General features: G+C 45.6%; 1 protein-coding gene across 1 annotated transcript; it reads left to right on the top strand.

Moving 5' to 3' along the window:
* The first annotated feature begins 10205 nt into the window (after nt 1-10205).
* LOC125545257 (ATP-dependent zinc metalloprotease FTSH 3, mitochondrial) lies at nt 10206-14972 on the top strand. The gene is made up of 8 exons (XM_048709148.2): nt 10206-10414; nt 10513-10750; nt 10833-10892; nt 11478-11605; nt 12234-12710; nt 12873-13640; nt 13847-14074; nt 14168-14972. Exons 1-8 carry the CDS (start codon nt 10361-10363, stop codon nt 14621-14623), a joined length of 2409 nt encoding a protein of 802 aa, XP_048565105.1. The 5' UTR covers nt 10206-10360; the 3' UTR covers nt 14624-14972.
* The last annotated feature ends 1797 nt before the right edge of the window (nt 14973-16769 follow it).

Below are 16769 nucleotides of genomic sequence, written 5' to 3'. Positions count from 1 at the left end.
GTTAGCAACATAGGATAGTATTGTATTAGTACATGACAATTTTGTATATGGTCAAGTTGAGTACGTGTTTGGCCCCCAAATGATCCATTCTGCTCATTCTACTCATTGTGTGTTGTTTGGTAGTTGGGCTACAAAGCGGCCATAGGCCCATAGTAGAAACAGAAATTCCATATTGACGGAAACAGAAAGTTCCATTTCCACTTCTGTTCCACCAAAAAACACCATTCCGTTTTTGTTTCTGTTTCCGCATAAAAAATTCCATTTCCATTTCCGTTTTGCAAATTTCCATTTCCGTTTTCATATTTCCTCTCCGTTTCCATTTTTCCTCCGGAAAAACAGAAACTTTCCACTCCATTTTCATCCCTATCTTTAGCCCATTCCCCGGCTACCAGATCCAGGAAGCCTTCTCGTTCAAACCATGCAAGTTCGAAAGAAAAGGTGTTTTTGTTTCCCACGTGGTTTGGCTCACCTGAGTCCATGAATAAAGGTGTGTGATCCGAGATTCCGCGCGAGAGAGCCTGGACCGTTATGAGAGGGAACTTTTGTTCCCACTCGACACTCGCGAGAACTCGATCTAGCTTCTCATACGTCAGGTTTGGCAAAGCGTTAGCCCAGGTAAACTTTATTCCGGAAAGCTCTATCTCTCTCAGATCCAAGCTTTCAATAATGGTATCGAACATAAACGACCATCTGCCATCAAAATTATCATTATTCTTTTCATCTCTCCTCCTACTGATAATGAAGTCACCCCCAACCAAAATTGGGAGCTGCTTGGATCCGCAAATTCGAACAAGGTCCGCCAAAAACTCCGGTTTAAGCTCGGGTTGTGCGACACCATACACCGCCACCAGAGCCCAGTTAAACCCATCCGCTTTGGACCTGACCCGAAATTTAACCGCGAAGTCACCCATCACTACACTACGAACTTCTAGTGAATCGCATCTCACTCCAAGCAAGATCCCACCCGATCTTCCTCGTGGAGGAAGGCAATGCCAATCAAAATCAACACCACCCGATAAAGTACTGAGAAACTAGGGCGCAAAATTATCCCTACCAGTTTCAAAGAGAGCAATGAAATCTAATCGATGCCTCAGCAAGGAACCTTCTTTTAGCCAAGTCCTTTAGACCTATGCAATTCCAAAAGATTCCTTTCATGGGTCATCATGAAATTTTTTGGCCGTTCGAATCCTAGCACTCCTACGAACCGCGGAAGCCGCATAAACCTTCCGCTTCCACTTACGCTTGGGTTTATTGTGGTCCTCCATCCGGTCCTCATAACCGGGATCAGTTGGTCTTGCTACTGCATCCTCTAGAACTACATCCTCTTCCTCAGATTCAAGAGTGGATGGTGCAAGATCCGCACACAAATTATCGAGCACTCTTACCCCTAATGCGTCAATCTCTGCATCGTTCATAGGTTTTACTGCTGCTAGGTTTCAAATAATATCTAGAGCGCGTTCCGCTTCCAAATCTAGGAGATCATTAACCGAGTTAGAAATTTCATTACTAGTACTCCCTAGCGAAACTCCTAACTGGTTGGCATTATTAATAATCTCATCATTAGAGAAATGCAAAATAGAATTAGACATGTTGACTGACATACCAGTGGTGACCTCAATGTCACGAAGTTTGGCCGCCCTCATAGCGCACCTCTGCTGCATGTCATCAACCTCCGGGTGGTCCTGGAGACGAGTACTCATCCGTCTCCCCGCAGAGACCGGGTCAGGGATCCCACCAAAAGCAATGACCTCCTCCCGAGTAAAGCCTCGCGCTGAAGAATCAGCCACGGATACCGGAGGAGGCGGGGGAGGGCTCCCAGACCCCACGGACGGGCAGCCGAGGGAGGGATGTGCGGGCGCCGCCTGCCCGAACACTCCCCCCGCCGCAACCCGCTAGCCTGAGGGTGTCGCTGTCCTGACTGCCGAAGAAGGATGAGGGGTCGAGGCCACCTGCCCCAGACCCCCACCCAGCAAGCACCATTGTAGGAGCGGCCGTCGTTACCGCCATCGTAGGAGAAGGAGTCAAGTCCACCTGACCCAGACGGTCTCCCCCACGGCCGGTCATCGTCGGCGTCATCGGCGTCACCGACGCCAGGATAGGAGGAGGAGAGGTCGCGGCCACCTGCCTCGGACTCCCCCCATGCACAACCTCCGAAACAGAGAACGTCTCCCGGCCCGAGACCACTGGGGAGGCGGGGGAGAGCGAAACCACCTGAGGCTCCAACTCCCCACCCCCTACCAAGGTCGTCGCCGAGTGCGTCCCTATCAAGCCTCCCGCCATAGGACTATCAATAGTATCAAGCTCCAACACCGGAAGCATGCACTCAAAAACATCATCAGACTCCACCCGGTCGCTCCAAAGTCTGGGAGGGGCAGACGCTGGCTCAAAGGATCCAAACTGCAAAGTACTCATCGGCACCGACGGAGCTGGGGCCGGCTTGACCCCCGGCCCATCCCCGGGCAACTGAGCAACAGGTCCCGATCCATTGGACCTCTCTCATCCAGCCTCATCAGTCGGATCCCCACTAGCACCTGCGTTGTCGTCACCCTCGTGCATATCCACATCAGTCCCATTAACCGCGTCGGCAAACAACTCAGTATCCTCAAACTCAATCTCAAGAGGAAACACCTCTCCCATATAAGTCCAGTTGACCACGTCCAGGACAAACTCAATGTCCAGAACACCCACTAAGAGTCGGGCCACCCCATGGGCGCGGGTGAATGCCATATCCACTTTCTCAGTTTTTCCAACCATTATACCCAGACTAGCCACAACTCGAACATCTGTCAAAGACTCAGAGGGGGCGCCGGAAAACCGCAGCCACACCTGAGTGAGCGGCTTTCCCTTAGGCTTCACCTTCTTCCACTCATGAAATTCCAGAATGCATTTAGTGCCAGGGACCTTGCACAACCCAAAGCTCAGCAACCTCTGCAAATCGTCCATAGTTGGGAAGTCAACCCTGAAGAAACTATCTTCAATATGGACAAGCTCCCACTGAAAATCTCCTGGGCCAGTTCCTGAAGTCCCTGCACAATTTGAGCCTCAGAAACTACCCCCTGGGTAGCTTTGACAATCCCAGTAGTCAAGCTCTGCGTCGCTACCGGAATCTCTCTCGCAGCCGGGGACTCAAAGAACATGAGCTCAGCACAATATACTCCATACATCATAAGAGCTGGCACCTGATCACGCAGAAACGGGCAGCCCCCCATGGCATGTGCTGGCTTACCACACGAACCGCACAGCTCCGCCACGCACTCAGCAATGAAGTGAACCTTCTCACCACATCGATAGCATAGCATTTTTTCCTTCTTACGCGCCCACTTGGAAGCTCTCTCAGACTCCGACCTGTCACCTGCCTCAGCAGAAATACCAGTAGAAGGAACCTCCATGTTGGCCAAAGCCGTCACTACCTCCATCGCCTGGCTAGGCAGTTCGGTCGACTGAACGGGATCGGCCGCCACATCAGTATCCTAATGGTCAACAACGACCGGTGGCGGAGGCTGTCTGCGGTACCGACCACGACCACCAGCACGACCACCACGATGACCACGGTAGCCACCTCTCTGCCGATAGTCCGGGCCAGAATATGAGATGGTCTAGCTTTTGCTAATAATATGAGATTCCATCGGGTTGAGGCTGAGTCAGACTCGCAAGATGCCATCAACTTTTGTAATGGACGGACAAGGTGGTGGGACGCGACAGCAGCTATTTTTTCGGAGTGCATTGATGTTGGTGCAACAATTGCGAAGGTCAAGTTTAAGCATTGTAATAGATCCGTAAATCAAGCGGCGCATGTGCTAGCTAAGTTTAGTTATTGTAATAAATTCTTTTGTACCTTGTTGGATGATCCTCTGTTCGTATGGCCAAATTATGGTCCTTTTGTGGATACAACATCAGGGGACGGCCCGTGAAATCAGATTTCAGGGTAAGTTGACCGCACTCGATTGTCTAGTTAACAAACTCATAAACGATGTATCTTTATTTGATGATCAATAAAGCTAGCCATGATGGTCTTCCATAAAAAACCAATGCACACTTCAAAATATCTTATCAAATTCGCAATTCACAAACATCCAATTTTCATTAAAATAATTACAATTGCATAATACAAGTTGTTAATATTGAGAGAAATATACCTCTACTTCTGCCCTTCTTCATTGGCTTTGATTGCCTCTTCCCTTTCCTCTCCATCTTTTGCTAGTGCCGACAGTTGGTGCCGCCCCTCATCGGAGTCTGCGCCACTGCATGGTCGGTCGCTCGCTAGGCCCTAGCCACAGCGGCCGCCCGCAGCGCCTCGGTGCACCCCTTCAATCTGCACCCTATCCGACATCTCCCAGCGACCCAGCCGCCCCGCTTGCCCGACCCCCATAGTCGCCCTCACTGGCCGCCGTCTACCATCGTCTGCCTCATCGTGGTCAGTCACGGTCTAGGGTTGCAACACCTTGCCCAAAAAAACTTCCGGGTTGCGACAAGTGGACCAAATCAAGGTGTGGCAGCTACTACACCTTGCCCTCCGGAGTCCTCCGCTGCTGCGCATGATATAGGTATGAGCTCACCTTGTTTATGAAACACAATGTGCGAGCTGCAGAGTAGAATCGCGCGAGAACCACTTATCTTTTCAAACTCTAGTAACATGTGAAGAGAGCTCTTTGTAAGGAGGTCTCAACTTTCGTTCACTAACATGGTGGAACTAAACTTTCCATCAGGGCATCTCCAACGGCAACTCGTAAATTTTCTCCCGCATCCATCCGCGGATTGAGGGGACCAGTTCGCGAACATGGATGCGGGAGGCCGACATTCAATGCTGCCCGCATTCATCTGGCCTCCCTAATTTTTCTGAAAGCCCGCACGTTTAAATAGCCGCATACATAGAGTTCAGAAGATCAAATGGCTGCATACATAGAGTACAGACGTTCAAATAGCCACATGTAGCAGCAGTTCAAATTTAAACAAGTTCAAATATTACATTCCAACATTGTTGTCCCCTTTAACTGCCCACTGATGCTCAATCAAATCGGAATCCATTGCTTCAAAGAAGAAGGAACAACTTTTTTAACTCCGGAAATTCATCGAACAGTCGCCGGGCATGTGAGTAGATGGCACCTGTCGGGGCGGTCGGAGGAGATGGGTTGAACAGTGACGGAGGAGAAGCGGGGTGGAGCCCGGCTGGAACGTTGGAGTTGACGGAGACGTAGAGTTCTGACAGCGGTGTTGCGTGGCGGCCGGCGTGGTGGAGCGGCGGCGAAGGCAAAAGAGAAAGAACGAAGGAGAGAAAATGGGAAGGATGGGGACGCCGAATCCGGGAAGGGGATTGGGTGGGCGGGGGTCGTCGGAGTCCTACATGTCCGTTGTCCGAACTCCAGCAAAGTCCCCCACGTTTGTCTCGGATTTTCGGGAAAAGTATATCCGGACCGTCGACGAACCGATACATGCCCGTGTGGGATGGCTTTCGCGGTCCGGACAACGATGTTTGGACGTATCGAGCGGTTCGAGGGTCTACCTTGAGCCTTTGACGAAATCACTAATTAAGGAGTACTCGTTGCAAAGAACACTCTACTTTTCCAGGTCGCGACAAGTGGCGCACATGCAGCATGCCACTTGTCGCAACCTGGAAGTTTTCCCTTTTTTCGTAGATCCATTTATTCAAAACGTTTTATCTTTTAAACCGTGCTTCCAAATCTCGAACCGTTTTCACTATTGGATTCCTCGCGTCGAGATCTTCAAAACTAGATCCCATGTTGATAGGTTTTGACGAACTTTTTTTTCACAAAAAAACCGGACGAAAAAAATCGGGCAAAAAAACCGAAATCGGGAGCATGGTTTTTTGCCCTTTCCGAAAGAGGCACGCCTGTGCCTCTCGCGAAAATCACGCCCGTGCCTTTCGTGGAAGTAAAACCGTGACTCTCGTGGAAGGAAAAAAACAGAAAACACGTTTTTTTTTCTCGTTTCTGAGAGGCACGGCCGTGACTCTCGCGAAAGCACAACCGTGCCTCTCACGGAAGCAAAACCGTGATTCTCGCGAAAGAAAAAAAACAGAAAACGTGTATTTTTTTTCCTTTCTGAGAGGCACGGCTGTGACTCTCGCGAAAGCACAACCATGCCTCTCGTGGAAGCAAAACCGTGACTCTCGCGAAAGAAAAAAAATAGAAAACACATTTTGTTTTTTCTTTTTCCGAGAGGCACGGCCGTGACTCTCGCGAAAGCACAACCGTGCCTCTCGCGGAAGCAAAACCATGACTCTCGCGAAAGAGAAAAAAAGAAGGAAAAAACGCATTTTTTCCGTTTCGGAAAGGCACGGTCGTGACTCTCGCTAAAGCACAACCGTGCCTCTCGCGGAAAAAAACCGTGACTTTCGCGAAAGAGAAAAAAATGCGTTTTTTTCGCGTAAATTTTTTTTCATCGAAAAGCTAAGGAAGACCGGGGGAAAACAAAAACATCGAAAAAACCCAAAAAAACCGTTTAAAAAGCCGAAAACGCGTGCGGAAAAATAAAATAAAATCGAAGGATGTGTCCAGAGCGCGACACGTGGCGAATGGCTGAGAGCGCGCCAAGTGGCGCTGATCGTTGCGAGGCCCCCGAAGGAGGGCTCGTTAACTAGTTGCTCCCGGCCTTTGAAGAAGCCCTCATGTCCTAGTATTACTTTTATATGAGCCCAAAGCCCATCTTGTTTCAACAGAGGGCTTGTCCAGGACACCGAGCCGTCCCTGTTTGATCCTCCGGCTGCATTGATTCAACTTGCGTCTGAAAGAGAAATCTAGTTACCTTAAAGATTAGCAAACGCACAATCTATTTTGTTTATTTGTCTCTCACCCAAAGGTACAAGTATTCTCAAGGCAAGAAACTATATACCTGAATGTGTCAATTAAATTATTCGATCAGGTACCATAAACACTCCCCGCAAAAAAAAAAGGTACCATAAACACACCTGCATTTTGTCCTAAAATTGTCTGCACATATTATTATCTCTCGTTCAGGGTAACACCGTGATTTCCAAACAGATTTTCCGGTAGGAATTGGCCGATCACGCCTTATGACATTATCGATCAGAATCCATATATTTTTTGTTTTTCCTGTCAACGATGTAATCGATCAACTCGGTGCTGTTGATTAGTACTTGTACTAGCTACTGTTACTAATTGATCACTTCCTACTACTCTGTTGGCTTCGATTCCTATGAATCCGACAGCTAGGTGGCTGACTAATCTATCCGTTTGGTAATTACTTTGCATGACGGAGCCATGTTTGATGGAATCAAAGGCAACGTAGCACTACTATGTTCTTGCCTCTTTAATGAACACTTTGTCACCTTAACTTCACATCAATTTCCCAACAATGACCAGACATAATATGACCCTCTTAAGTTTAGAGAGAGATTTTGATGGGAAGAACTTAGGCTGGTCATAGTGGGGAGTAACTTAGACCAGTAACATGCATATGTTGCTGGTGTAAGTTACTACCTTTATAATGGGTAATAACATATGAATGATAACATGCAAATCTTTATTAATTGAGATATAGACTAAATTTTACTTCGAGATGTGTTATCTTACAGTAACATATTATGCTTCCACAAGTATCTCTCTCCTCATTAACTCCATGCCACATAAGCAAATTTGTCTTAAGATATGTTATGTTACTCCAACTATGACCAGCCTTACTGTAAACAGAAGTGGCCCCTTGGTGGAAACTAATCTTCTAGACAATAATGGGTACCAGGAATTTCTTATTTGAATGGGTGTTGGTTTGTTATCAAAAGGCGGGCCTGTTGCATCGTGGAAGCAACCGTTAATTACTAAGACCATCACACTCCTTCTAAAAAAAAACCATCACACTCGTGTCGGCATTCTGGAATGACCACCATTTTTGTTTTAATTCTCCATCTTTATATTTCATTTTGTTAAAAGAAATATTTTGTGAAAACACATGCCCATTTCAAAAACAAGTGAACGCCTTTTAAAACTACATGAACTTCAAAAAAGACGTGAACACCTTTTCAAATTACATGGACATTTTGCAAAAGTGCGTGAATGTTTTTATGATTATTAAAACATTTTAAATTTACAGAGATACTATTTAGTAACATGAATATATTTCAAAATATGTGAACATTTCTTAAGATACATGAATATTTTTAAATATTTACTATATTTTAAAAATATGTGAATTCTTTTTATAGCACATGAATACTTTTAAAAATTACACAACCATTTCTAAAGTATATGGAAAATTTTATAATTACATGAATATTTGGAAAATATATTACTATTTTTTAAAAACTGTGAATTCTTTTTACAGCACATGAATAATTTTAAAAAAATTACACAACCATTTCTAAAGTATATGGAAACTTTTATAATTACATGAATATTTTGAAAATATTTTACTATATTTTTGTAATCTGTGAATTCTTTTTATAGCACATGAATACTTGTTTTAAAATTACACAACCATTTCTAAATATATGGAAACTTTTATAATTACATGAATATTTTTTTTATTTTTTTGATAATATGTGAATTATTTTTGTAGCACATGACTACTTTTTAAAAATTACACAACCATTTCTAAAGCACATGGAATGTTTTATAATTACATGAATATTTTTTATAAATACATTTACATCTTTAAAATGCATGAATGTTTCTTCAATACTTCATTTTTTTGTATACGTGTGAATACCTTTTATAATACATGCATTTTTTATTCTTGTTTTACCGACTTCATTGTAATTTACATATATTTTAACAAAATCTGAAAATGGACAGAAAAACACACTTTTTTTGTTTGTGGTCAAGAAAGACACACCTTTGCAAATGGGCTGCGCCCGTTTGTTTGTTCTTTTTGTTCTAGTTTGTTTTTACTTTTAGGAACGTCTGTCGATCTAGTTATACGTGGGCTTTGATATCGTTCATTTGGGCTTTGATAGTCGCCACGGATTTTTGTCCCCTGGCTTGGGCTGCCGAGCCGAACCACACTAATCAGAGTCCACACTGTTAAAAGGAAAAGAGTAAGGAAAATGTTTAAAAACAACCGGATGATCTCACTCGATTGTAAGCCCCCTCGAGCGAACGACACGCGTCCTCTACTGGCCCATCCACCGCTTTCTTCTCGTAGCATTATCTTCACGGGAAAGCTCCCGTCCACAAGTTTTTCTTCTCACAGGCCTTCTTCTTCCTCCGGTGGTGCTACCTCTTCCGACCACCGCCGCCGTTACACACGACTGCTATTACCCTGCTACCTCTCCCAAAAGACACGTTGCAAACTCCTCGTCGCTGACCACCGTCACCCGTTGCCGTATAGGCCGCCCCAACACTGCTACTGCCCTGCTACCTCTCCAAAAAAGCAACATCCATGGAGATCAGCTAGGCGAGCACGGTGTGCTGCAATTGATCAGCGCCTCCGTCCGTGGCTGCCGACGCTACGACATAGCATCGCGCGCGCCCGTCGCTGCTGCATTGGAGCATCGTCGGCACTGTGATGATGACTGCGACGGCCATGGCGGTTGCAACTCCAGCGCTGCACTGGAGCTTCGCCGGTGCCGAGACGACGACCGCGACGGGCCGGCCATGGCGTTGCAACTCCGACGCTGCAATGGAGCTTCGCCGAGCTGCTGCCCTCACCCTGTAGGTTTTGCCGCACCGGCGCTACGATGGAGCTTCGCCAGTGCTGCGACGACAGCAGGCGATGCTGCAATGAAGCTTCGCTGGTGCGTCAATGAAGCTTCGCCAGAGCTCGTCGGCGATGCATCTAAGTTTCTTCGCCACGCTCGGTGTTGCTATGGAGCAGCACCCGGTGGCTTCGATGGTGTGATGCATCGGTTGCCGACGACTCTTGGAGCTGCGATGCAGCAGTTGACGGCGGCTCCAGTGACGCGAGGTCACCGACGCAAGGTCGCCAACGCAAGGTGCCAGGGGGGGGTGCTGTCCTGCTTTGCATCAGGCGGCGTTGCTCTGTATCAGAATCAGATGGATGGGGATTAGAGAAGAAAGGCCAAGCCTGTGGTGACTCGATCAAACGGCCATCGATGCAGGATCGAACGGCTAGCTGGGGAAATCATCCGCCTGATTTGTAGCAGGTGCCAAAGAGTAAACTACAACTAGAATCCAAAACAAAAACGCTCAACCTCGTTAAACACCGCCACGTGTACACCTGGCCCGACCACAAACACGAGACGCCGTCGCCCTCCGCCGCCGCAAATCAAACCGTCGTCTCGTCTCGTCTCGCCACTCCGTCCTTCACACTTCACACGGACCGCACCGACCCGCGAGAGAAAAGGAGAAAAGAGGAAGAATCGGTCGTACGATCGCGCGGCCGAAACCCTAGGCCGCAGCCCCCCTCCCATGCCCTCGCCGCCGCCGCCATGAGCCTCTCCGCCCTCTCTCGCGCGCTCGCGCGCTCCTCCCGGTCGCGCCAGGTCTCTCTCTCTCTCTCTCTCTCTCTCTCTCTCTCTCTCTCTCTCTCCGGCGGCTCCGGGTGCATCGGCTCACGGTGTGCAATGTTCGGTCCCCCTAGGGTTATCTGCTCGGGGGCCATGGCGTGTTCCGCGCGCCGCTGCCTTCGCCTTCGCCGTCGCCGTCGCCGCTGCTGCCCGGCGGTGAGGGCGCCGGGCTGCGGCTCGTGCGTCGCTACCTGACGTCCGCTCTGGGGAGCCGGGCTGCGGCGGCCAACGGGGCCGGGAAGGTCCGGGGCGGGAGGTCCCTGCTCGCCAACTCGCAGGCCCGGCGGCTGTTCTCCGACCAGTCGAAAAAGAGTAAGCTTTCTTCCCTGTTTTGGTGTTCCTTTGATCCGCTTTGTCGGTGGCTGTGTTGATGATGCGCCCCTTGATGGTTCAGATTTCCCCAAGGAGAAGGAGGTGCCGAAAGGGGATGGGAGCAACAAGTCTGAATCGAAGAGTATGTTTTGATTCTGAGTTTGCATTCCACAGTGTTTTTGTAGTTTGGGAAATCCATGGAGTTGTCTATGGAACCTATTTTCCTGTCTCTTATACATAGCCTTGTTATTGCCTTCTGCTTCTCCTAATAGAATGTGCAATGGTTCTGCCGTGCATTTGAAAAAAAAGTTGAGGGATTTTGCAAGACAAATCCAGTTTCATCATTATCCTCATATAGCCAGTATGTATACTTTCACATATACTAATGGTCAAAGTCTTAAAAAATTGACTGCTTGGATCCCATGTCTTGCCCTTTTGGGCAGAGGGGATATATACTCATAATGTAAGACGTTTTTTGACACTATACTGAGTCAAAAAACGTCTTACATTATGGGACGGAGGGAGTAGGATATAGCTTTAGCTAGTCTTTCAGTGTTAAGTGCCACATCTGCTTGTAGTTTTCCTAAAAAATGAGTGTGCCATCATGAACATGTACAAATGTGCCTGCAAGTTTGCAGCTTTTCATGCGGTTGTGTGCATTTGGTCCTTTTAACTTGGCGTGCCGGGCCATGCACTAATGTTGTTGCTTCCTCTGTGCACTATGCAGATGAACCCAGTTCAGGTGGTCAGCCAAACGTCCAGCAGAAACTTCTGAAGCTATTCCAGGACTCTATTGGTCCTGTATTCCTTCTTGGCCTATTACTGGCAACATTATCGGGTTCATCGGAGAAGGAGGTACTCTGTTTATACAATAATAATAGTCATTGCCAGTTTGGTTAATTGTGTTGGTCACCTGATCTCTTCTGCATAGACATCTGAAAAGAGTTGGTTCATTTAAATGTGGTGTGTACATTATTTGAATATGGAAATTGCTTCAGAATCCAGTTGAGTGGTGCCAGGTGGTTGTATAAATGATTAAACTCTTTTGAAAAAAATATTGGTGGTGTGATCTAGCTAAGAGGTAGAGAAAACATGTGCTTTTCCTTTAGATGTTCTTAGTATATGGTATTTCTCTAATGTTTATCAGTTACTAATGTTACTGAAAAGAGGCAACTTCATAGCCGCACCCAAATATTCGATTCCTTGCAGCTTGCCACAAATACACCCCAGTAGTTCACAACTGATGACATATCTTACTACCCCAGTTATTAATATTGCTTAATGGCATTGCTACCATGCGCTTTATATTTTATTATTTTCAGTCTCTAAGATACTGTACCTCCTGCCGTCCTGGTAACACCTGATATGATAGATCTTTATTAATCGATAGTTTCATATCTGTTGCATTTTTGATATACAGGATGTAGTTTCTTTTACTAGTCCACTATAACTCATAAGGCCCATTTGCTTCTAACTCTTGCAGATAAGCTTTCAAGAATTTAAGAACAAGCTTTTAGAACCTGGGTTAGTTGACCGCATCGTTGTTATAAACAAGACAGTTGCAAAAGTTCATGTCAGAAGTTCACCCTCGACCAAGCAAAACCAGCATAATGATACAAGTATTACTACCAGTCATCTTCCTGGTCAAGAGGCTCCTAGCAAATACAAGTATTACTTTAACATTGGAAGTGTTGATTCTTTCGAAGAGAAGTTAGAAGAGGCTCAGGAAGCATTGGGGATATATCGACATGATTACATCCCTGTGATTTATGCTGATAAGATAAGCTGGTTCCAGGAAATCATGAAGTTTGCCCCGACACTTTTCATTGTTGGCTTGCTATATGTGGTGGGGAGAAAGATGTCGATTAGTATTGGTAGTGGTTCTGGGCAAGGAGGCCGTAGTATTTTCAGTATTGGAAAAGCTCAAGTGACAAAGATGGATAAAAACTCCAAAAACAAGGTTAGTTTTTGTGTCTGCTGCTTTGTTCCGTCGCTAATTTGATGTAATCTGGAAGATTATTTCTTGCTTCCATTGTATAGTAAAGGAGCTTTGACTGGGTTCATCATTGCAAAGCAACAGCAAAGCTGAGCTCAAGTAATCCTTTTTTTTGGTATACTGCAGGTTTTCTTTAAGGATGTAGCTGGTTGTGATGAAGCTAAACAAGAAATCATGGAATTTGTTCATTTCCTGAAAAATCCTGACAAATATGAAGCACTGGGAGCTAAAATACCGAAGGGTGCTCTTCTTTGTGGACCCCCTGGCACAGGAAAGACTCTCCTTGCTAAAGCTACTGCTGGAGAGTCTGGTGTACCTTTCTTGTCTATATCTGGTTCAGACTTCTTGGAAATGTTTGTTGGTGTTGGACCATCCAGGGTGAGAAGCTTATTTCAAGAAGCTCGGGAATGTGCACCTAGTATTGTATTTATTGATGAAATTGATGCAATTGGTCGTGCAAGAGGCCGTGGAGGGTATTCTGGTGGGAACAGTGAGCGTGAAAATACGTTGAATCAGTTGCTTGTAGAGATGGATGGGTTTGGAACAACAGCTGGGGTAGTTGTACTTGCAGGCACAAATAGACCTGACATCCTGGATAAGGCTTTGCTAAGACCAGGAAGATTTGATCGTCAGATAAGTATTGATAGGCCAGACATAAATGGCCGTGAACAAATATTCCGCATCTACCTTGCAAAGCTAAAACTGGATAAGGAGCCGTCGTTCTATTCACAAAGATTAGCTGCGCTGACACCTGGATTTGCTGGAGCAGATATTGCCAATATCTGTAACGAGGCTGCTCTAATTACTGCAAGAAGAGATGAGAAGCTGATTACAATGCAGCATTTTGAATCTGCAATTGATAGGGTAATTGGAGGCTTGGAGAAGAAAAATACGGTAAGATTCCATTTATCTCCAATCCAGTAGTTAAGTTAATCTCGCTGTATCTACTGTCCAGTGTAAATAATACTCCAACACTGGATGCAGCTAGTGGAAGGCATACCTTTCTTGATACGATGTGACTGTTAATTGAACTATAGATAAATGGACATATGGTACTGGTATCCATATTCTTAACTATGTACTTATTGATCTGTGTGTAGGTCATTAGCAAACTGGAGCGTCGAACCGTTGCTTACCATGAATCTGGTCATGCTGTTGCTGGATGGTTTTTGGAGCATGCAGAGCCACTCCTTAAAGTTACAATTGTACCTCGTGGAACAGCTGCTTTAGGCTTTGCCCAGTACGTACCAAGTGAGAATCTTTTGATGACAAAAGAACAGTTTTTTGACAGGACATGCATGACCCTAGGTGGCCGAGCCGCTGAGGAGGTAACACAACATCTCATAGATCCCTTGCTTGTATAACCGAGTTTTGTTGTCGTAGCAAACTAGCGAGTGGCATAATTGTTTTTTCCTCCCCAGGTTTTGATTGGGAAGATCTCGACTGGTGCTCAGAATGATCTGGAGAAAGTTACTAAAATGACTTACGAGCAGGTTGCAGTATATGGCTTCAGTGAAAAGGTTGGGCTCCTATCTTTCCCTCAAAGGTATGATGGTTTTGGAATGGACAAGCCATATAGCGGGCAGACAGCATCCATGATTGACACTGAGGTGAGGGAATTGGTTGCCAAGGCCTACAACACCACTACTGAGCTGATAAGGAAGCACAAGGACAAAGTTGCCCAAGTTGCAGAGCTGTTGCTTGAGAAGGAGGTCCTCCATCAGGATGATCTGGTCCGGGTTCTAGGGGAGCGCCCATTCAAGCCAGACGAGCCAACAAATTATGATCGCTTCAAACAAGGTTTCATGGATTCTGAGGACAGTAAGAGTGCTGAAGTCGACCCATCATCATCCGTTGGCGAGGCAGTGCCAACATAACTTGGACAACACCGCATTACGCTGCACATAAAGATTTGGTAACTTTATTTGGCATGGCTGTATAAATGAATGCCTTTGTCAAGCCCTAGACTCCTATTTTGCTAATCGAGACGGCGTCGACTCTCCGCTGCTTACCCTGCAATTGGCACCACAAAAGGCCATGAGATTTTTCCTTGAATCCTGTTACCCAGCTCTGCTGTTGAAAAACCTGTGTTTCTGCGGCACTGTGGGCTAGCCAGAATGTTTTGCCCTGTTTGTTTTCCTCTGTAGTTTCGCTTCTTTGCATGACAATGGCAATTTGTTGGAGCAATGAATCAAGCAAATTACTAACCAGTGTTTCTTTCATGAACTGCACTGATATCATACAACTGCGTGCATGCAATTCTTGAACGTGTCAATACCAGACTAGAAGTAGAAGGTACACGACTCGTGCAAAGATTTCGTAAATCTGCTTGTCATGGCAAGCTGTATAAATGAATGCCTTTGTAAGCCCTTTGCTGATCGAAAACGCCGTCGACTTTCCGTAGGTGATCCTCTATCTAGTCAAAAAATCAATTCACTACCTTCCCCTGCAGTCAGTACGGCAAAATGCCATGATATTTCCTTGGATCTTTTTATTATGCGCTCTGCTGATGAAAAACAGGTGTTCCAGCTAGCCTGAATATTTTGCCCTGTTCGTTTTCCTTTGTAGTTTCACTCTTGCATGACGACGACGGCAATTTGTTGGAGAAATGAATCAAGACGGTTACTGGCCTATTATATTAATCAAGGAGAGAATAGAGTTACTAGTTTGTTTTACAATACGACACATGGATGGGTCAGTGTCAATTTGCTGGAGAAGCGAACGGAACAGCGTTTCTTGCGTCAACTGCAATGGAATGCCAGACCTGCAACAATCCTTTCATGTACGTAGTGTCAACTTTGAAGTAGCAGTAGTTGGGACGATTCACGACGCGGATTCATCACCAGAAAAGCGCCCTCGACCGAAAGCGCCGGACGCCGCCGTGCCGGGCACAAAACCTGCACGCTCGTGTGACAATCCAAGAATGGTCGTCCTGCGTATACTCCCTCCGTTCTTGAAAGAGTGTACTTTTAACTTTGTTGGAGAGTCAAACTGTTTGAAAGTTTGATCAAATTTATGCAAAAATATATCAATATTTGTGAAACCAAATAGGTATATGATGAAAATATATTATATCGTAAATTGAATGTTACTAATTTGACGGCATAAATATTGATGTATTATTGTATAAATACAGTCAAACATAAAAAAGTTTGACTTTTTAAAAAAGTTGAAAGTACACTTTTTGAAGAACGAAGAAAGTATGTGTAAATACACACGCCAAAATGAGAGACCATACAAGTGCCTAGGATCACGCGGGAGCAGTGCACATTGCAGCCATGTGTAGTGGGCAGCAACCCATCGGATCTGAAAGGGAAGTAAAGCAGCATAGGAGGCGATGAGGTTGGGTCGGGTATCCTTCTCTTCCTTTGGAGACTTGCTGCGGAAAAGAAGATGGATGAACAGTTCGAGCACAACGCTAAACCCCCACCCCCAACCAACCAACCTGCCCGCCTTGAAATCCATGAATCTCCCCAGCCAGTTCCATGACATTGTCGCCTTCAGACTAGTCACAATGAAAGTAACTTAACTAGTAACATCACACATTTCAATACAAGATTGCTTATGTGACAGCTAATTAATGAGGAGAGAAGGGTTTGTGGTAACTTAGTTAGTTACTGTAACATCACACATTTCAAGACATAATGAGTCTATAGCCTAATAAATGAACTCTTTCATAATATCACTCATATGTTACTACCCACTATGGAGGTAGTAACATAGACTAGTAACATCGACAAGTTACTACTCTATATTACTCCCCACTGTGAGCAGTCTCATAGTTGATAGTGTTGTATGTGTGATAACATAGATGTCTTCATTTATTACTTTATAGACTTATTTTGCATTGGGAAGCACTATATGATGGTAATATATTATATCACTCTATTTATCTCTCTCCTCATTAACTATTTGTCATCTCATCATTTTTGTTTATATGGCATTTATGTTACTAGGTATGTTATTCCCATTATGACCAGCCTAATAATCGAGCGCGCCAAATTAAAGGGCAGGCCAGACAGC

The sequence above is a fragment of the Triticum urartu genome, chromosome 3A (assembly GCF_056163025.1).
Source record: "Triticum urartu cultivar PI428250 chromosome 3A, HENAU_Tu73, whole genome shotgun sequence".
Taxonomy (NCBI): domain Eukaryota; kingdom Viridiplantae; phylum Streptophyta; class Magnoliopsida; order Poales; family Poaceae; genus Triticum; species Triticum urartu.
Note: the sequence above shows the minus strand (reverse complement) of the source record. Positions and strands in the feature narration are given on the sequence as shown.